The sequence below is a fragment of the Xyrauchen texanus genome, chromosome 37, assembly GCF_025860055.1.
Source record: "Xyrauchen texanus isolate HMW12.3.18 chromosome 37, RBS_HiC_50CHRs, whole genome shotgun sequence".
Classification (NCBI taxonomy): Eukaryota; Metazoa; Chordata; class Actinopteri; order Cypriniformes; family Catostomidae; genus Xyrauchen; species Xyrauchen texanus.
The window spans coordinates 37672466-37695062 of NC_068312.1; the positions used below are offsets into that span (position 1 = coordinate 37672466).

Below are 22597 nucleotides of genomic sequence, written 5' to 3' on the forward strand. Positions count from 1 at the left end.
AAATAGTTTCAATATCAGCATATCAGCATATTTGCATATTCCTTGAAATGTTGACATAATTCCCATTACATTGACAATATAATGTTACTGCCAACCATAATAAAATAACTGCTAAAGATTTCAATTATGTAAATGTTAGCTGGAACGGGAGACTCTTTTACCTCATGACAAATTATATCAATAACACATTACAAGCCCTTAAAGTAGCATTAAAACTCTGCAAGGGGCGTGCTTACAAAGTCAAAACTAAACTGTAGTTTACGTACATTTAACTTGGAGGAGAAAAGAAAGAAGAGAGAGAGAGAGAGAGAGAGAGAGAGAAAACTCACTGGTCATACATGCCCAAACACGCCAAATAACAAACTAACTTCCCCTCTGGCTCTTCCCTTCCAACTAACTGTCTCTCTCTCTCTCTCTCTCTCTCTCTCTCAAATTCAAATTCAAATTCAAATGAGCTTTATTGGCATGACTGTATACAGTGTACAATGTTGCCAAAGCATTGAGTAATAAACACATTACAAACATAAAAACAACAACATGTATATACAAGAAATAAATAATAATGATAATAAAATAAAATCCAAATGACAAAGTAAAATACAGAGAGCAGTGAGGAAGGGAGGGAAAAGTATATTAAAATATGAGTTTGAATAGAGCTGTAATAGGATAACAGCAGCAAAGTATGTAACAGCCTGCCACAAACTACGAGAGTCAGCCAGTGGACAAAACTAGGGTCTGAATGTTGGTTCAAAAGTTTTTTTTTTTTTTTTTATATATAAATGTATTCATGCATTTGTTCACTGATTAATTTTATTGATTATTTGTTCATTGCCTATGTAATGGCCAATGCTTTGACAATACTGTACAAGTCATGCCAATAAAGCTCATTTGAATTGAATTGAATAGGAAGAGGGGTCAGTCTCTCGCCCTCATGTGATGACAGGACGACACATACTGTGCTGCAGCTGAACACACTCCACTTTCTCTCCCATTAGATACGAGAGTTTGTCTACGTCATTTATGTCCTGGAATTCAGGTAGAATATGAGCTATTTTTGTAAAGTGAGTGTTTCTAATGGTCTCATATTTACTGCAGTGAGTGAGGAAGTGAAGTTCATCCTCCACAACTCCTTCAGTGCAGCGTGAACACAGTCTGTCCTCTCTGGGTCTCCGGTTCTGTCCGTGTCGACCCGTCTCTACAGACTCCTTCAGTGCAGTGTGAACACGGTCTGTCCTCTCTGGGTCTCCGGTTCTGTCCGTGTCGACCCGTCTCTACAGACTCCTTCAGTGCAGCGTGAACACGGTCTGTCCTCTCTGGGTCTCCGGTTCTGTCCGTGTCGACCCGTCTCTACAGACTCCTTCAGTGCAGCGTGAACACGGTCTGTCCTCTCTGGGTCTCCGGTTCTGTCCGTGTCGACCCGTCTCTACAGACTCCTTCAGTGCAGTGTGAACACGGTCTGTCCTCTCTGGGTCTCCGGTTCTGTCTGTGTCGACCCGTCTCTACAGACTCCTTCAGTGCAGTGTGAACACGGTCTGTCCTCTCTGGGTCTCCGGTTCTGTCTGTGTCGACCCGTCTCTACAGACTCCTTCAGTGCAGTGTGAACACGGTCTGTCCTCTCTGGGTCTCCGGTTCTGTCTGTGTCGACCCGTCTCTACAGACTCCTTCAGTGCAGCGTGAACACGGTCTGTCCTCTCTGGGTCTCCGGTTCTGTCTGTGTCGACCCGTCTCTACAGACTCCTTCAGTGCAGTGTGAACACAGTCTGTCCTCTCTGGGTCTCCGGTTCTGTCTGTGTCGGCCCGTCTCTACAGACTCCTTCAGTGCAGTGTGAACACGGTCTGTCCTCTCTGGGTCTCCGGTTCTGTCGGTGTCGACCCGTCTCTACAGACTCCTTCAGTGCAGCGTGAACACGGTCTGTCCTCTCTGGGTCTCCGGTTCTGTCTGTGTCGACCCGTCTCTACAGACTCCTTCAGTGCAGCGTGAACACGGTCTGTCCTCTCTGGGTCTCCGGTTCTGTCTGTGTCGACCCGTCTCTACAGACTCCTTCAGTGCGGTGTGAACACGGTCTGTCCTCTCTGGGTCTCCGGTTCTGTCCGTGTCGACCCGTCTCTACAGACTCCTTCAGTGCGGCGTGAACACGGTCTGTCCTCTCTGGGTCTCGGGTTCTGTCCGTGTCGACCCGTCTCTACAGACTCCTTCAGTGCAGCGTGAACACTTTTTCATTCAAAATATGTTTTGTTCTATGTAATATTGCAATGGATTTAGACAATTTTGTTTTTACATTATTTATATGTGGTTTCCAACTTATGATCTATTATAACACCCAGAAATGTGTTTTTATACACTCTATCTATTTCCTCATTATGAATTATAATTTTAGTTTTAGTAATACATTGCCGATTACTAAATATTATGAACTTTGTTTTACTTAAATTCAATGAAAGTCTATTATCATCAAACCATTTTTTTAAGACTATCAATTAAATTTACACTGTTTCAGAAGCTCTTCCAAATGTTTACGGAACAACATAAATGTGTGTCATCTGCAAACAGGACCATTTTTAATACATTAGACAATTACAAATATACTTTATATAAAGTACAAACTATTTTGGGCCTAGCACTGAACCTTGTGGAACCCCACAAGTGACTTAATTCTGATTTAACATTATTTATTTGTACAAATTGATCTCTATCAGCGAGGTAACTTCTTAACCAAGAGAAGGCTTTTCCTCTTATACCAGATCTCTCCAGTCTCCTCATTAATAAGTCGTGATCAATAGTGTCAAAATCTTTTTTTTAAATCTAGGATCACCCCCACAGTATAGTCATTATTATCCATAGCAGTGGAAATCTCTTCTACCAGTTCATCACCACCATTGAGGATGACCTATTAGCTCTAAAGCCATACTGCTGATCGCTCAATAACTGGTGTTAATCTGTTAAATTATCAAGCGTACGTACAAATCATTTATTTTGAAAACTGTGAAAGCAGAGAAACTGGTCTGTAATCGGAAAAGAGATGTCTATCTCCACTTATAAAAATAGGAATAACTTTTGCTGTTATCACATTACTCTGATATATACCTGTTAAAAAGGACTGATTACAGATACCTGTAAATGGTTTTACAATATATTCTATAATGTTTTTTTAATAATTACATGTCAATGTCATTACAATCGCTAGAATTTTTATTCTTACAATTAACTTACATCCAATATTGACAATATCATTCACTTTATTTATAAATGATTTGGATAGTTTTCCAGTACTCTTTTTAATTATATTGTTAAATACTTCCCATGTTGCTTGAGTATTACTCCAATAATTTGTGATAAAAGTCCTTTTTACTAAATCTTATAATACTTATTCATTTATTTTTATATATCTGATATTTGTTTTCAGCTTGTTTTGTTCTGTTATGATACATCTATATAATACATTCTTCTTCTTACATGACTTCTGTATTCCCTCAGTAATCCATGGCTTATCATCATGCTTCTTTAAAACTATCTTAGACAATGTTTTCCATATTGCCCAATTAATATGGTCAAAAAGCATCATATGCTCTATTAGGATCTTACATACACCTCACTCCAGTTTTGTTTCCTGAAGTCCTCCTCAAGGGCAGCAATGGCTTCTGGTGTCTAAATCATTTTATAATTATTTGTCCTATTTTCATTTGTTTTGTTTTTTAATATTTGGAAGATTGCAAAAACTGGAAGATGATCAGTCATATTTATAAATAACCCTCCTACTATTTATCCTCCACTTTCATTTGTATATTATATTATCTATCAGTGTCTGTTGTTATTCTGCTTGGTTTTGTAATCACAGGAAAAGGCTTTTACTATACATTATGTTAATAAAATCTGTCCTCTTATGTCCGTTTGGATTCAACAAATCAATCTTAAAATCTCCACATGCAATTTGTACCTTGTTCTCATTCCATTTGTCTAAAATACCAACTAATTTATTCATAAATGTATCAATTCACGTTCCTGGTGTTCTATACACAACTAATAATTATAATTTTAGATCTTTCAATGTCGATTTCTATGGTTAAGCATTCCAATATATTTTCTATAGTCATTGACATTTAATCAAACTACATCTTAATGCTGTATCAACATCCAGAGCAACTCCTTTATTATTATTAACTCTGTTAGTCGTAAACAACCTATATCCTTCCCATTCTACCTCTTGTTCTTTGTCTTTATCAAGCCAAGTCTCTGACACAGCAATCACATTAAACTTGTTAAACTGGCACAAATAATCCTTAATTTGTTTGAAGTTTCTATAAAGACTTCTACTATTAAGATTTTCACATTCCTATTGAATTGTTCTTCTGTATAATACTCACAATTATTATTTACATTATTGAAAAAATGGTTTTCCGGGTCAATATCATTTCCAATCTCATACATGTTATGGTCTGTGTGATTGAACGTTTTGAAGTTCAAATGTTCATAATTGCGGTATTGACTTTGTAAATGGTCAGACACACAGTCCTTATGAATATTAACAAACTCCCCATCATCAATATCCCTAAATGGGAACAAAGAATCCTTATCAAAGTCTGTCATTTATTTTTATGTGATCCTTGTGAGTCCCTGTGAATATTCCTCCACACAGTCCTCACTTGTAACCACAATCCACAGTCCTTGTTTTTCATAAACAATAAAGTATCCATGTTTACAATACCAGTCAGAAAAAATGTATATGACCTTATTCTGGTCCAATTCTTTAAGTTCTCTTATTGTGAGTACTTTGGCTTCTTCTGATGTTCCATTTAGCCGTATTACAACTTTGCAATTTGTTGTCCATGTAGCTTGTATCTTGTTCTGTTTCCTCAGAATGTGTGCGTGTCTAGCGATGCCAGTGCTCTTTTTGTAAGATTATAAATTCAGATACACCCCTGAACCCTTCAACTTCTTTGTCTCCCTCAGTAGCTCGGTCTTGTGCTTCCGATTCACAAACCGAACAACTATGGCAGGCTTCGTTCCGCTGTTCTTTCGGGGAAGGGTATAACAGGCCACAACGTTATTGCTCTGAATGTTCATATTCTTACTTTCAAAGAACTTTACTTGTTTTTCCAGTGTTTGTAGTTCCTCTGGCAGGACATTTCCACCGACTTTATCTCCAGCCACAGTACTAGCATAAGTTTGGTGTTTTGTTTCCAATCCACTTATAATTAAATCCTCCATTCTTGTATTTTTTTCCAGATCATCAATTCTTCTCTCTAATCCTTCAATCTTTCACAAGGTTCTTCAATTGTTTGACTTCATCCATCAGATCAAGTAGCAAAGCTTGTTGTTTAGCGACTTTGCTCAACTCATCCGACATGAAGTTTAAGGATTTTCTGATCTTCTCCATCTCTCGCTCAACTACGTTGCTAATTTTCTTTGATGGCATTTTGTTTGTTTGTTTTGTTTGTTTAATTAAGCATGTTGTCGTTTGCTGCAGAAATTCTGAGCTCTAATAGCACGATAGAGAACTTTGGTAGTGGACTTCATCCAAAATGACGCACTATCAACTCTTGATAGTTTAAGATTTAAATCTTAAATCATTATAATGATAGAATTATAATATAAAACGTATTGCAAGGGAATGCCAAACTTATATTTATTCGAGGGAACTCAAATCTTATTGAGAGGGAACTCAAATCTTATTGAGAGGGAACTCAAATCTTATTGTGAGGGAACTCAACACTTATTGAGAGGAACTCAAATCTTATTGAGAGGGAACTCAAATCTTATTGAGAGGAACTCAAATCTTATTGAGAGGAACTCAACACTTATTGAGAGGGAACTCAAATCTTATTGAGAGGGAACTCAAATCTTATTGCGAGGGAACTAAAAACTTATTGTGAGGGAACTCAACACTTATTGAGAGGGAACTCAAATCTTATTGTGAGGGAACTCAACACTTATTGAGAGGGAACTCAAATCTTATTGAGAGGGAACTCAAATCTTATTGTGAGGGAACTCAACACTTATTGAGAGGGAACTCAAATCTTATTGAGAGGGAACTCAAATCTTATTGAGAGGGAACTCAAATCTTATTGTGAGGGAACTCAACACTTATTGAGAGGGAACTCAACACTTATTGAGAGGGAACTCAAATCTTATTGAGAGGGAACTCAAAACTTATTGCGAGGGAACTCAAATCTTATTGTGAGGGAACTCAAATCTTATTGCGAGGGAACTCAAATCTTATTGAGAGGGAACTCAAATCTTATTGAGAGGGAACTCAAAACTTATTGCGAGGGAACTCAAATCTTATTGAGAGGGAACTCAAATCGTATTGCGAGGGAACTCAAATCTTATTGAGAGGGAACTCAAATCGTATTGAGAGGAACTCAAATCTTATTGAGAGGGAACTCAAAATCTTATTGAGAGGGAACTCAACACTTATTGAGAGGAACTCAAATCTTATTGAGAGGAACTCAAATCTTATTGTGAGGGAACTCAAATCTTATTGAGAGGGAACTCAAATCTTATTGAGAGGGAACTCAAATCTTATTGCGAGGGAACTCAAAATTTATTGCGAGGGAACTCAACACTTATTGCGAGGGAACTCAACACTTATTGAGAGGGAACTCAAATCTTATTGAGAGGGAACTCAACACTTATTGCGAGGGAACTCAAAACTTATTGAGAGGGAACTCAAATCTTATTGAGAGGGAACTCAAAACTTATTGCGAGGGAACTCAAAACTTATTGAGAGGGAACTCAAATCTTATTGAGAGGGAACTCAAAACTTATTGCGAGGGAACTCAAATCTTATTGCGTGGGAACTCAACACTTATTGAGAGGGAACTCAAATCTTATTGAGAGGGAACTCAAATCTCATTGAGAGGGAACTCAAATCTTATTGCGAGGGAACTCAAATCTTATTGAGAGGGAACTCAAATCTTATTGAGAGGGAACTCAAATCTTATTGTGAGGGAACTCAAATCTTATTGAGAGGGAACTCAAATCTTATTGAGAGGGAACTCAAATCTTATTGTGAGGGAACTCAAAACTTATTGAGAGGGAACTCAAATCTTATTGCGAGGGAACTCAAATCTTATTGAGAGGGAACTCAAATCTTATTGAGAGGGAACTCAACACTTATTGCGAGGGAACTCAAATCTTATTGAGAGGGAACTCAAATCTTATTGAGAGGGAACTCAAATCTTATTGAGAGGGAACTCAAATCTTATTGTGAGGGAACTCAAATCTTATTGTGAGGGAACTCAAATCTTATTGAGAGGGAACTCAAATCTTATTGAGAGGGAACTCAAATCTTATTGTGAGGGAACTCAAAACTTATTGAGAGGGAACTCAAATCTTATTGCGAGGGAACTCAAATCTTATTGAGAGGGAACTCAAATCTTATTGAGAGGGAACTCAACACTTATTGCGAGGGAACTCAAATCTTATTGAGAGGGAACTCAAATCTTATTGAGAGGGAACTCAAATCTTATTGTGAGGGAACTCAAAACTTATTGAGAGGGAACTCAAATCTTATTGAGAGGGAACTCAAATCTTATTGAGAGGGAACTCAAAACTTATTGAGAGGGAACTCAAATCTTATTGTGAGGGAACTCAAATCTTATTGAGAGGGAACTCAAATCTTATTGAGAGGGAACTCAAATCTTATTGTGAGGGAACTCAAAACTTATTGAGAGGGAACTCAAATCTTATTGCGAGGGAACTCAAATCTTATTGAGAGGGAACTCAAATCTTATTGAGAGGGAACTCAACACTTATTGCGAGGGAACTCAAATCTTATTGAGAGGGAACTCAAATCTTATTGAGAGGGAACTCAAATCTTATTGAGAGGGAACTCAAATATTATTGTGAGGGAACTCAAAACATATTGAGAGGGAACTCAAATCTTATTGCGAGGGAACTGAAATCTTATTGAGAGGGAACTCAAATCTTATTGAGAGGGAACTCAAAATTTATTGCGAGGGAACTCAACACTTATTGCGAGGGAACTCAAATCTTATTGAGAGGGAACTAAAATCTTATTGAGAGGGAACTCAAATCTTATTGAGAGGGAACTCAAATCTTATTGAGAGGGAACTCAAATCTTATTGCGAGAGAACTCAAAATTTATTGCGAGAGAACTCAACACTTATTGCGAGGGAACTCAAATCGTATTGCGAGGGAACTCAAATCTTATTGAGAGGGAACTCAAAATTTATTGCGAGGGAACTCAACACTTATTGCGAGGGAACTCAAATCTTATTGCGAGGGAACTCAAATCTTATTGAGAGGGAACTCAAATCTTATTGAGAGGGAACTCAAATCTTATTGCGAGGGAACTCAAAATTTATTGTGAGGGAACTCAACACTTATTGCGAGGGAACTCAAATTTTATTGCGAGGGAACTCAACACTTATTGCGAGGGAACTCAAAACTTATTGAGAGGGAACTCAAATCTTATTGAGAGGGAACTCAAAACTTATTGCGAGGGAACTCAAAACTTATTGAGAGGGAACTCAAATCTTATTGAGAGGGAACTCAAAACTTATTGCGAGGGAACTCAAATCATATTGAGAGGGAACTCAAATCTTATTGAAAGGGAACTCAACACTTATTGAGAGGGAACTCAAATCTTATTGAGAGGGAACTCAAATCTTATTGAGAGGGAACTCAAATCTTATTGAGAGGGAACTCAAATCTTATTGAGAGGGAACTCAAAACTTATTGAGAGGGAACTCAAATCTTATTGTGAGGGAACTCAAAACTTATTGAGAGGGAACTCAAATCTTATTGTGAGGGAACTCAAATCTTATTGAGAGGGAACTCAAATCTTATTGAGAGGGAACTCAAATCTTATTGAGAGGGAACTCAAATCTTATTGAGAGGGAACTCAAATCTTATTGCGAGGGAACTCAAATCTTATTGAGAGGGAACTCAAATCTTATTGAGAGGGAACTCAAATCTTATTGTGAGGGAACTCAAATCTTATTGAGAGGGAACTCAAAATTTATTGCGAGGGAACTCAACACTTATTGCGAGGGAACTCAAATCTTATTGAGAGGGAACTCAAAATTTATTGCGAGGGAACTCAACACTTATTGCGAGGGAACTCAAATCTTATTGCGAGGGAACTCAAATCTTATTGAGAGGGAACTCAAATCTTATTGAGAGGGAACTCAAATCTTATTGCGAGGGAACTCAAAATTTATTGCGAGGGAACTCAACACTTATTGCGAGGGAACTCAAATTTTATTGCGAGGGAACTCAACACTTATTGCGAGGGAACTCAAAACTTATTGAGAGGGAACTCAAATCTTATTGTGAGGGAACTCAACACTTATTGCGAGGGAACTCAAATTTTATTGCGAGGGAACTCAAAACTTATTGCAAGGGAACTCAAAACTTATTGAGAGGGAACTCAAATCTTATTGAGAGGGAACTCAAAACTTATTGCGAGGGAACTCAAATCTTATTGAGAGGGAACTCAAATCTTATTACGTGGGAACTCAAATCTTATTGAGAGGGAACTCAAATCTTATTGAGAGGAACTCAAATCTTATTGAGGAACTCAAATCTTATTGAGAGGAACTCAAATCTTATTGAGAGGGAACTCAAATCTTATTGAGAGGGAACTCAAATCTTATTGAGAGGGAACTCAAATCTTATTGAGAGGGAACTCAAATCTTATTGAGAGGAACTCAAACTTATTGAGAGGAACTCAAATCTTATTGAGAGGAACTCAAATCTTATTGAGAGGGAACTCAAATCTTATTGAGAGGGAACTCAAATCTTATTGAGGAACTCAAACTTATTGAGGGAACTCAAATCTTATTGAGGGAACTCAAATCTTATTGAGAGGGAACTCAAAACTTATTGAGAGGGAACTCAAATCTTATTGTGAGGGAACTCAAATCTTATTGAGAGGGAACTCAAATCTTATTGAGAGGGAACTCAAATCTTATTGTGAGGGAACTCAAAACTTATTGAGAGGGAACTCAAATCTTATTGTGAGGGAACTCAAATCTTATTGTGCGGGAACTCAAATCTTATTGAGAGGGAACTCAAATCTTATTGAGAGGGAACTCAAATCTTATTGCGAGGGAACTCAAAACTTATTGTGAGGGAACTCAAATCTTATTGAGAGGGAACTCAAATCTTATTGTGAGGGAACTCAAATCTTATTGCGAGGGAACTCAAATCTTATTGCAAGGGAACTCAAATCTTATTGCAAGGGAACTCAAAACGTATTGAGAGGGAACTCAAATCTTATTGCGAGGGAACTCAAATCTTATTGAGAGGGAACTCAAATCTTATTGCAAGGGAACTCAAAACGTATTGAGAGGGAACTCAAATCTTATTGCGAGGGAACTCAAATCTTATTGAGAGGGAACTCAAATCTTATTGCAAGGGAACTCAAAACGTATTGAGAGGGAACTCAAATCTTATTGCGAGGAACTCAAATCTTATTGAGAGGAACTCAAATCTTATTGCAAGGGAACTCAAAACGTATTGAGAGGGAACTCAAATCTTATTGTGAGGGAACTCAAATCTTATTGAGAGGGAACTCAAATCTTATTGTGAGGGAACTCAACACTTATTGAGAGGGAACTCAAATTTTATTGTGAGGGAACTCAAATCTTATTGCGAGGGAACTCAAACCCTTACCGCTTTCACTCTCCCACTTCTTAATAATGCTCTGAACAATACTCAGAGAGATAGTTAAAGCCTTTTAAACATGTTTGAACTTTTACTTTACTACTAGTAATGCAATCTTCATGGCTTTATTCTGAAGTAATCAAAACCACTCCAGTTGTTGTCAGGTGGAAGCCAATAAGCCAGGATTTGATCTGAAAGGTGAATGGTTGAACCTGAGCAAGTGGGCTGATCACTTATCAAAATAAGGTATTTTACTCAGGTTATAATGTGTAAATACAGCTGGAAAAGGTTATACTGAATTTATTTACATTTCCAGGATGTAATGTGACAAATGATAAGGATTTTTACATATGATGACTTTCTCTAGGCATTGTACAATGTACAGCGTTTTGCACCTTTGCCGTATAAAGTGGTATACATCTATAATATATTAACTGTCACAGGCCATCACTGTTGAAGATGAAAAGTTGTTTTAAACATCATGAATTTTGTCTGTCCTGTTGTTTTGACTATCAATTCATTATTGGTTATATCAGCACCTATGGACTGGGGCATGACTCTTGTCCAGCCAGATCTTCACCTAATAATTAAACAAACATAAATAAAAGCACAAACACATTGAGTAAGTGCAGAATATGTTACGTGTGTATCTTAAGTGCAGGGCTGCAGGTGCAGTGTTAGCGCCCCGTGGCTGTGCAGCTGCAGCAGGCGCAGGAACTCCTCTGGCATGGCGTGTACGCCGGCTTTTGGGCCTTTCTGGTCGTAATAATGATGCGGAACTGCACACTGCTGCAAGTCGCTGTCGAACGGCCAGAATCCGTAAACGTGCACCTGCTCGCACAGCTCTAACGCCACGCTAATCAACATAAACCCTGTGGAGAGGCGGCTCTCTTTCAGGCCACGCCTCTTCCAGAAACGGTCCAGTGTCCGCAGGAAGTCTGGGCTGAAGAACACGACCTGCTGCTGAGGTCTGATTGGCTGAAGGGCTTTAAGAGATTTGATTGACAGTTGAGTGTCATACGTGTAGGCGAAGGCGGGGAGAATGAGGGAGGAGTTGCCGTAAACGCTGACACGCTCTGCAAACAGACCAGGAATATTCTGCAGGTTTCTGTAACCACACACACACACACACACACACACACACACACACACACACACACCGATCAACCATATGTATATGTTTGTGCTGTGAGCAAAAAAAGAGAAAAAAATTTTCTGGTTTTAAATTATTCTTATTATTATTATGATTACTAATAAAATGAATCATTTATACATAGGGAAAAAAATCCCCCAAAAATCTTTGTGACAAAATTTTTGTCTAGTTTTCTAAATGACTAAATTTCCCTAGGGAGGCGGCCAGGGAGCATCCTTCAGCCAGATGCTCCAAACCAGCTTCAACTGGACTGCCTCCTTCAGGACGCCAGAAAGGAGCAGCGGCTCTACTCCGAGCTCCTCACGGATGACTGAGCTCCTCACCCTATCTCTAAGGGAGAAGCCCGACACCCTTCTGAGGAAGCCCATTTCAGAAGCTTGTACTCGTGACCTAGTTCTTTCGGTCATGACCCAACCTTCATGACCATAGTTGAGGGTAGGAACAAAAATTGACCGGTAGATCGAGTACTTGAACTCCCTCACTTGGGGCAAAACCTCCTTCCTGGATGAGGACGTGTGTCAATATTGTCTCCACGTGTGGTGAGGATGATGGTTCAAGTGGCCAAAGAATCTCCAAGAATCACAGCTGGAGAATTGCAGGAATTAGTTGGGTCTCGGTGTCAGAAAGTCTCCAAAACTACAATCAGACGTCACCACAAGTTGTTTGGGTGGGTTTCAAGAATAAAGCCTCTGCTCTCATCCAACAACAAACTCGAGTGTCTTCAGTTTGCAAGACAATACTGGAAGTTCAAATGGGACCGGATTTTATGGTCCGATAAAACAAAAACAAAATAAATATTTTGGCAGCAAACACCAGAGATGAGTTGAAGAAGTACCCAATGCCCCCAGTTAAATGTGGTGCTGCATCTTTAATGTTGTGGAGATGTTTTTATCCCAGAGGTCCTGGACATCTTGTTTGGTTACATGGCATCATGGACTCTATCTAATACCAACCTGGCTGCCTCTGCCAGAAAGCATACAATGGGCCGTGGTTGGATCTTCCAGCAGGACAATAATCCAAAATCAACACAAAAATGGTTCACCAACCACAAAATCATGGTTCTGCTCTGGCCATCCCAGACCCTGGACCTGAACTCAATAGAAAATATTTGGGGTGAACTGAAGAGGAGAGTCCATCTGGATCGTGGGTTGTGTTGGCGTAGTGGCTAAAGCACAGGGCTGTTAATCAGAAGGTCGCAGGTTCGAACCCCAGAGCCACCACCATTGTGTCGTTGAGTAAGGCACTTAACTCCAGGTTGTTCTGGCGGGATTGTCCCTGTAATAATTGCACTGTAAGTCACTTTGGATAAAAGTGTCTGCCAAATGCATAAATGTAAATTTGAAGGATCTGGAGAGATTCTGTAGAAATGGTCTCAGATCACTTGCCATGTGTTCTCCAACCTCATTATGCATTATAGGAGAAGACTCAGAGCTGTTGTCAAGTATTGAATAAAAGGATGCCAGTAATTGTGTAGTATATTTGACAAAAATATTTGTTTTGTGAAAAAACTTCTGTTGCGTTTGCAATTGATTGATATCCATTAGAGGACAGATTTCTGTGCTTGTTTTAATGAAAGATCAAAAGGCCATCATTGTAAGATTTCGAAACTACTAGCAAGTTTCACAAATTATATTTCCTCTTTGTCGCATGCAAGTCACTGAACAAAATGAAGTATTGGATTTATTTTAAATATATATACGTAGCATTTTTGCATCATGCTTTTAAAGTAAATTCAACTTATTTTAATGTCAGCACAGCCATAAAACCTTTGTTAGATATACACAAATTTATCAACTCATTTAACTTTGCTTAAAAATGTATGTCACAAGAATAATAACAACAACAACTTACATTTATATAGCGCTTTTCTCAAACTCAAAGTGCTTTACATAGTATAGGGGGGAATCTCCTCAACCACCACCAGTGTGCAGCATCCACCTGGATGATGCAACGGCAGCCATAGTGCACCAGAACGCCCACCACACACCAGCTATTGGTGGAGAGGAGATGGGAGATGGTAGAGTGATGTAGCCAATTCAGCCAATTCAGGGATGGAGATTATTAGGAGGCCATGATAGATAGGGGCCAATGGGGGAATTTGGCCAGGATACCGGGGTTAAACCCCTACTCTTTACGAGAAAGTGCCCTAGGGATTTTTAATGACCACAGAGAGTCAGGACCTCGGTTTAACATCCCATCCGAAAGACGGTGCTTTTTTTTTTTACAGTATAGTGTCCCCGTCACTATACTGGGGCATTAGGACCCACACAGACCGTAGGGTGAGCACCCCCTGCTGGCCTCCCTAATACCACTTCCAGCAGCAACCATGGTTTTCCCCAGGAGGTCTCCCATCCAGGTACTGGCCAGGCTCAACCCTGCTTAGCTTTAGTGGGCAACCAGGCAATAGCTGCAGGGTGATATGGCAGCGTTTATCCGAGGCTCCCGTCCAGAGCCTGTAGGCTGACGTCATCACAGACGGCTAAAGCTTACAGTGCTGCTGGACACGCCACTTCCGCCTTGCATGCCGTGGCGTTCCTGAGGTGCACCAAGCCAAGGCACTTAGAGAACTGCACGAGAGTAGTCCTGACCCAGGACTAATGCAGGAGCTGTGCTCAACGACTGACTTCGCCCTCCGAACGATGAAGGTCACGGCGTGCGCTCTCGGGCAGGCAATGTATACCACCTTTGGCTCAACCTGGTAGAGTAGCGAGAGGCCGACAAGGTTAGTTTCCTTGACGCCCCCATCTCCCAGGTTGGGCTGTTTGGTGACACCATTGGAGACTTCACCTGGCAGTTTTCAACGGTAAGAAAGCAGATACAATATATCCTGCCCCGGCGGAGCCACAGAATCCGAACTTCGTCTGCTTGTCGCTCTGGACTTCCCCCTGCGGTGGCAACACCAGCTCTGTCATGTGGAGCTACCCGCAGGCCCCCGACGCCAAGAACCCTAAGAAGGCAGCAGGTTGCGGCCAATCTTGGACCTGTGAGTTCTGAACCAGGCCTTGCACAGACTCCCGTTCAAGATGCTCACGCAGAGACGCATTTTAGCGAGCGTCCGGCATCATGATTGGTTCACGGAGGTAGACCTGATGGACGCATACTTCCATGTCTCGATTCTTCCTCGGCACAGACCCTTTCTCCGATTTTACCTTGAGGGTCGGGCATACCAGTACAAAGTCCTCCCCTTCGGCCTGTCCTTGTCTCCTCGTGCCTTCACGAAAGTCGCAGAGGCAGCCCTTGCCCTGCTAAGGGAAGTGGGCATCCGCACCCTCAACTATTAACTATCAACTAATCCTAGCTCACACGCGGGATATGTTGTGCGCACAGGGACCTGATGCTCAGGCACCTCAGCCATTTGGGGCTTCAAGTCAACTGGGAAAAGAGCAAGCTCGCCCGGTTTAGAGCATCTCTTTTCTCGGTATGGAGTTAGACTTGGTCTCGATGACAGCGTGCCTCACCAATGAGCACACGCAGTCAGTGCTGCACTGTCTGCATGCCTTCAGACAGAATACATTGGTCCCACTGAAATCCTTTCAGAGGCTCCTGGGGCATATGTCATCCTCAGCGACAGTCACGCCGCTCTGGTTGATGCATATAAGACCACTTCAGCACTGGCTACAGCCCTGAGTCTAGAGATCGAGCATGGTGCCACCGCACATACCGCTTGGACATATTTATATCCGATATATATCCACGTACATATATTTGTTCACTGAATTGTCAGTTGTTTTGTGCCGAATGCAGCTGCTAAGTATGAAAGATTTACATTTTAATTCCATAAGTCAAAACAGTGTTTAGGATCAAACTGAAAGACATTTCTTTAATTATTTGGTGTTTTAGGGTGATTTATGATTGTGTTTGTGTTCACTGACTGTTTGCGAATCTGACTGGGGTTTATAGTGATCAGGTCTGTCTTCAGTCCAACATCACTGTCATTAACCGGAGCCAAATTAAACCTGAAACACAGACACAGAGAGAGATGTTGACATTTATGATACATATTAATATATGTTATGCTATAACTGCCTTCAGAAAGGTGTACAATTCAGTAAGATCATAACTCTATAAGGTTATTATCAGTCTTGGGTGTAATCCAATTAGAAAGTAATTAGTTACTGTAATATAATTACTCATGTAATCTGATTATAGTTACTGAATTTCAATGTAATTACTTTTAAGTGCATTACTTATGTAGAATAACTTGTAGCGAGCGATTGTGGAGGAGAAATATGTATGAATTTGTAGAACGGAAAAGTGTTTTCGAAAGTAACTTAAAAGTAAAGTAATTACTAATGTGATTACTTTTTCAATTAAGTAATTAGTATACAATTTTAGATAAATAATTAGTCATTTGTAGTGGATTATTTGTAAGTAATTTAACACTGGTTATTATTGCATTTAATGCTGATATTTCTTCAAATATCCATTTTTCAAAAATAAATTATTAATTATTCAAAATCTTGGTAACCGGGTTGACATTTTAAGACAAAACAAAACATTAGATAAACTAATAAAAGAGGACATATTTAGTTAATTTAATATATATTGTTTATATTTGTAGTACATTATATATTAAACCCTTTAATCTCTGAAGGGGTTTTTAAAGATTTCCTGTTTCAGTGGCATTCCCAAAATTAAAGGCTCATAACTCGACCAAAAAAAACAACAACAAGGAGCGTCGAGTGTTTGGTATCATTTTAAAGAAAACTTTAAATAAAAAATAATGATACAGTTTATGATACATTCTGAGACTCTGCTGAAAAAACAATCATAAAATGATTTTATCATTGTCACTTCATTAATTACTAGGAATTAAACAGAATTTCCTCCAAGCTCAAGAGACACAAAGCTGGCTCCATAACAGGGGTGCCCAGCTATGGGAATTTGCACAGGGAGATACAGTACTTGTATTACGCCCCACATCAAGCTCGAAATTACTTGCCAAGTGGTAAGGACCCTTTTGAGGTTACACTGCGATTCTGGGATCTCGATTATGAAGTTAAACGAACTGATAGAGGCGGGGCACGTCAAATTTACCACCTCAACCTCCTTAAATTATGGAGAGAGGCGGTTCCCATGTCCATAACGACAGTAGTTCTGGAGAGGGTGGAGCTCGGGCCAGAGGTTAAGTCCAAAGCCGATCCATTCACCCAGGTCCCTCGTGGAGACCACCTCTCAACATCCCAGCTCGCAGAGGTGGCTAGTTTGCAAAAACATTTTGCGGACGTGTTCTCTCCTCTTCCCGGTCGGACTAACCTCTTACAACACCATATCGAGACCCACCAGGAGTAATTGTGCGTAGTCGGCCATACCACGTACCACAGCACAACAAAAAGGTGTTTCAGGACGAATTGGTGGCAATGCTCGAAATGGGGGGTAATAGAGGAATCGCACAGCGATTGGACAAGCCAGGTTGTTCTTGTCGCTAAGAGTGACAGGTCGGTCCGGTTCTGTGTTGATTACCGGAAAGTCAACGTGGTGTCTAAATTTGACGCATACCCGATGCCCCGAATTGACAAACTGCTTGATCGGTTGGTTGCGACTCAATTTTATTTGACACTGGATTTAACTAAGGGATATTGGCAGATCCCCTTAACTCCATTATCCCGAGAGAAAACTGCCTTTTCCACACCGTTCGGATTACACCAATTCGTTACTCTTCCGTTCGGTTTGTTCAGGGCTCCACCACATTCCAGCGCTTAATGGATAAAATCCTCCAGCCGCACACTGCATCTACCGCTGCCTACTTGAATGATAACCTTATATACAGTAATAATTGGCAGAGGCATATGCAGCATCTGTGAGCCATCTTGAAGGCAAATCCGGAAAAAGTGCGCAATTGGGTGGGTGGAGGTACGGTATCTGGGCTTCCACTTGGGGCATGGGGAGGTACGTCCCCAAATTGATAAGACTGCAGCGATAGCGGCCTGCCCACGTCCCAAGTCCAAAAAGGAGGTGAGGCAGTTCATGGGGGTGGCTGGCTATTACAGAAGGTTTGTATTTTTCTGATGTCACCAGCTCTATGACTGATCTCACTAAAAAGGGGGTACCAGATCTAGTCCAGTGGACAGAGGCGTGCCAACAGGCTTTCATGAGAGTTAAATCTGCACTCTGTGGTGGGCCGCTTTTACATGCTCTTAACTTATCTCTCCCTTTTTTTTTACAGCCGGATGCATCAGAGAGGGGGTTGGGGGCCATGCTCTCGCAGGAGGTGGAGGGTGTGGAACGCCTTGTGCTGTACATTAGCCGTAAGCTCTCTCTGAGAGAGACCAAGTACAGCACCATTGAGAAAGGATGCCTTGCCATTAAGTGGGCGGTCCTAACCCTCTGCTACTACTTGCTGGGGCAGGCCTTCATCCTCCACTCGGATCATACCCCGCTTCAGTGGCTCCACCGCATCCAATGCGCGGCTCACTCATTGGTACTTGGCACTTCAGCTCTTCAAATTTAAGGTGGTCCACAGGCCGGGGCCGCAGATGGTTGTGGCTGATTTCCTCTCCAGGAATGGGTGGGGAGTTGGCAGGCCGGACGTTGCCCAGGCCTGAGTTTGGCTGTGGGGGTATGTGGAGCGGGACGTGATCATGTGTCTGTCACTGGGGAGAGACAAAGCAGTAAGGGCCATCACCTGGTGATTTAATGATACATAACACCTGTGTCTCATTACAGTGACGATGGAGACGGGCTTGAAAACCCGCCGAGAACGCCAGTGAGGGAGAGAGAGAACAACACGGGAAGCCAGAGATTGCCATGTATAGTGAACGTTTTATTAAGTCTAGCTGGAAAGCCTGGCCTTGATTTGTGTTAATAGAAAGCCCGTGTTTTTATCTTTGAAGTGGAACGCTTTAATAAAAAGCTGTAGTACCTGGACTGCTGTCCCGCTCCCTTCTTGCTCGTTACACTCTCTAAACAAATGAAACATAATAATTGTACATGAGAACTAATTACACATGCAAACACATCTTCGCGGTAACGCGCTCAACAAGTCACGTGATAAGATGCGCGGATTGACGGTCTCAGATGTGGAGGCAACTGAGATTCGTCCTCCGCCCCCTGGATTGAGGTGAGTCACAACGCCACCACGAGGACACATTGGGAATAGGGCGTTACAAATTAGGGAGAAAAAGGGAGAAAATGAAAAGAAAAAAAAAAGAACAAAAGATATGGGAGGTGTTTTTACTGTTGTTTTCCTAACAAATGTATGAGGTAGTATAAAATACTTTTATTTGCATTAAGCATTGTTTTCCCCTGCTGTTCGTAATCCAAACAGAACAGACCTGAAGCACATTTTTAAGTGGTGACTCACCAGTTGAGAATCACTGCTTTATAGAAGTGATAAAAGTGCCTGAGGTTGAAGACACTTCTGTAGATGTTGGATGTCTATAGATCAGAGGTGTTTACCGTATGACAAAGTCTGCGCTGTCAATCTGGCGTCCACAACTGCTGTTCTTCAAAATCCCTCCACTGCCCACAACCGCACACTGACCCAAACCACGTCCACTCCAGGGGAAATCCTGCACACACAACCGCACAAATAAACACTGTTCAATGATTTATTCTGAGGACTGCACATGTTCACACAAACCTCAGGCAACAATGTGTGAAGTGCCGCGTCCACTGTGTGTGTGCGTTTTCTGCTGGTTTCATATGGGATCGTCTGATTGACAGCTGTGTTGTGTTTGGTCAGGTATAATGATCCTGTGGCGTTACAACACATCTTCAGTCTGATTCTGGAACACACAGAGACACAAACTTTACTAGGAGTCATTTGACATCATAATTCAGCTCTGTAAACATCTTTGTGACTTCTTTATCACTTACATCTCTACCATTAAAATATTTCAAACATGAAACAACATTCACATATTTCTGAGAGAGAAAGGAATAACCTCATGTCACTCATGTGTACTCTGTATTTTGGCTTCGCTAAAGGCAACACATAATATAAATGAATACACTCTACTCTAGACCAGGGGTCGCAAAGGCAATGCTGGTAGATCGCACAAAATGTTAATGTATTTCGTAATTTTTTTTTAATTTTTTTTTTATTAAGGATTTTGAAATAATAATAACATCAAAAACAAAGACATACAGGCAAACAAGCCAACAGACAAACCCCAGGCGCTGCAAGTTAGATAAAATGTACATTGTACAAATGTGTCCGTTTACAAAAAACACAAGTCGAAACAAGAGAAGCCAAAACCTTCTCAAAATAAAAATTTCAAAATTTGTATAGAAAGGATTGGAGAGGATCCCAAAGACTCGTAAATTTGTCCTGTTTGTGGTTGAGGTCATAGGTTAGTTTCTCCAAAGGAAGGCTGCCAGTTGAGAAATCCACATAGAAATAGTAGGAACCTGAGGTGTAGACCATTTTAATAGTATACATTTCTTAGCCAGGAATATAAGGGTTGTAAACAGAGGATTGAAGCCTGAGTCAAGCAGGTCTTTAGGAATGTCATTCAGCAGAAAAAGTGAGGGGGATAAAATAAAACATTTTCCTATTATCTCCTGAACTGCAGAGTGAACCCCTTTCCAAAATGGTTGGATATGAACACATGACCAAAATACATGAAAAAATGTGCCCTTACAAGTCCTGCATTTAAAACAGAGGTTGGAACCATCTGGGAACATTTTATGCAGACGGACAGGTGTAAAATAAATTCTGTGAAAGAATTTAAAATTGTGTTCATGTATGGAAATCGAGGTGCATTTTGGAAAAATTCCATCACAAATCCTGGTCCAATCTTCGGGGTTAAACATAACTCCTAGGTCCCGTTCCCACAGTGGTTTCAAAGAATCGTAAACTATTTTGTAAAATTTTAATACAAATAAATATAATGTTTTTCCATATTTTTGTTTCTGTCTGACTTGCACTTGACGAGTACATACTGACCAGGCGAGATTTTTGTTTATTCAGTTGCCATGACAACTAGGTTCAGGCTTTCAAGGGCTTCTGAGAACAGAGCTGAAATTGCGAAGCTAGCAGTTTTTGAGGCTAGCTCCCAGCAGCTAATGCCCGGATTATACAAAACTGTCTGATTCAATTCAGTGCAAATCTGCTGATTTGATTTCAGCTTGTGCACTGCGTCTTCAGTGTCTCTGATGCGGGAGTACATGAAGACTCTTATGTTCACTTTTACAGCAACAACAGACACTTATGAGACATTATTCTTCTCACTGTATCTGTGTCTATCACTCAGGGGAGGAGCTATGATAATAGGGCGGAGTCAGTCACCAGCCGTGGGCATGGCTTGATCTAACATGACGTCACTTTAGAGCAGAAAGGAAAGGCGTTCATTTTGACACCGTTTTTAATGAATAGAAATATAAGAAAGGTGGTTGTGTACACACTGTACAATCAGCACACAGGTTTATTACTGCCTTGTCCATTTGAATTTAGAGTTGTCCTCACCTGTTTAGTTCCCGTTCAGTCGTGTTTGATTTATACGGGCAGCTCATGAGATCCGAGAGATCCTGCGTGAAGCTCTTCATGTTTATACTGGCAGACAGAAACACACAGATGTTTAATGAAGCGCTTTATTATCTGGAGATCAAGAGCGCCTCTTCCTCTTCATGGTTACGCACCTCTTGGCCGGTTTGATGATGGAAAACTTGCGTCTCAGGTTTGCACAGTGCAGCTGGAGAAACGGGTTTGACGTCCCATCTCTGGAAGAAAGACGACAGATATGCTACAATATTTATATGTTAATGAGATGACTCTTTGGAGATGAATAAAGTACTTTTGTTTAATGATGATTGTAGACTTGAAAGTGTAGCAGTTAGTGTTTAATAAAGACATGCAACAACATTCCTATCAATCCCTTCGATGTTCCAGAACCAACTGGAGATGTTGACTGAGGAATATTACTTACAGAGCACTTTTCCCTTTAAAAACACTTTATGTAAAACAAGATTTAATTTGATTTACTAAGAAATCAATACGATGAACTCACTACGTAGACTGACATATTAAAGAGTGAAATATCCATCACAGCCTCACAATAGGCGAGAATGATCGTTTGATAAATCAGTATTTCTATTTGTAAGGAAAGTGAATTGAGATGTTCTCACCGGCTGGTGTGTGTGTCGGTTGTGTAGTAGAACACAAACACACACTGAGAGATGATCAACACCATCAACAGTTTGAAGATCATCGGAGAAGCAGCAATTCCATCAGAGAGACAAAAGATGTGTGTTGGAGTGAATGCACTGACTGATGGAGAAGTAAAAGGTTACATACACCTGTGTGTAACCCCGCCCCTCTCATCAGGTAACAGAAGACACATATGTAATGTGTTTGGGCAGAACAGCTCTTCAAATAGTTTCAATATCAGCATATCAGCATATTTGCATATTCCTTGAAATGTTGACATAATTCCCATTACATTGACAATATAATGTTACTGCCAACCATAATAAAATAACTGCTAAAGATTTCAATTATGTAAATGTTGCGCTGGAACGGGAGACTCTTTTACCTCATGACAAATTATATCAATAACACATTACAAGCCCTTAAAGTAGCATTAAAACTCTGTAAGGGGACGTGCTTACAAAGTCAAAACTAAACTGTAGTTTACGTACATTTAACTTGGAGGGGAAAAAAAGAGAAGAAAAGAAAGAGAGAGAGAGAGAGAGAGAGAGAGAGAGAGAAAGAAAACTCACTGGTCATACATGCCCAAACACGCCAAATAACAATCTAACTTCCCCTCTGGCTCTTCCCTTCCAACTAACTGTCTCTCTCTCTCTCTCTCTCTCAAATTCAAATTCAAATTCAAATGAGCTTTATTGGCATGACTGTATACAGTGTACAA

The 22597-nt window shown here is 40.5% G+C and overlaps 1 protein-coding gene across 1 annotated transcript; it reads right to left on the reverse strand.

The window, feature by feature from the left end:
- Window positions 1-10519: 10519 nt before the first annotated feature.
- Window positions 10520-22422, reverse strand: LOC127630500 (alpha-2,8-sialyltransferase 8F-like). Its single transcript, XM_052108074.1, has 7 exons — window positions 21855-22422; window positions 21369-21449; window positions 21196-21282; window positions 19369-19513; window positions 19185-19297; window positions 15659-15742; window positions 10520-11741 (listed from the first exon to the last, which is right to left on the reverse strand). Exons 1-7 carry the CDS (start codon window positions 21935-21937, stop codon window positions 11285-11287), a joined length of 1050 nt encoding a protein of 349 aa, XP_051964034.1. The 5' UTR covers window positions 21938-22422; the 3' UTR covers window positions 10520-11284.
- Between the last annotated feature and the right edge of the window lie 175 nt (window positions 22423-22597).

Coding starts and splice junctions, on each gene's coding strand:
- LOC127630500 (XM_052108074.1), bottom strand. CDS start 21,937: ATGATCTTCAAACTGTTGATGGTGTTGATCATCTCTCAGTGTGTGTTT. Junction 21,283..21,368: donor ATCATCAAACCGGCCAAGAG/GTGCGTAACCAT, acceptor TCTGTCTGCCAG/TATAAACATGAAGAGCTTCA. Junction 15,743..19,184: donor AGCGCAGACTTTGTCATACG/GTAAACACCTCT, acceptor TCTGTGTTTCAG/GTTTAATTTGGCTCCGGTTA.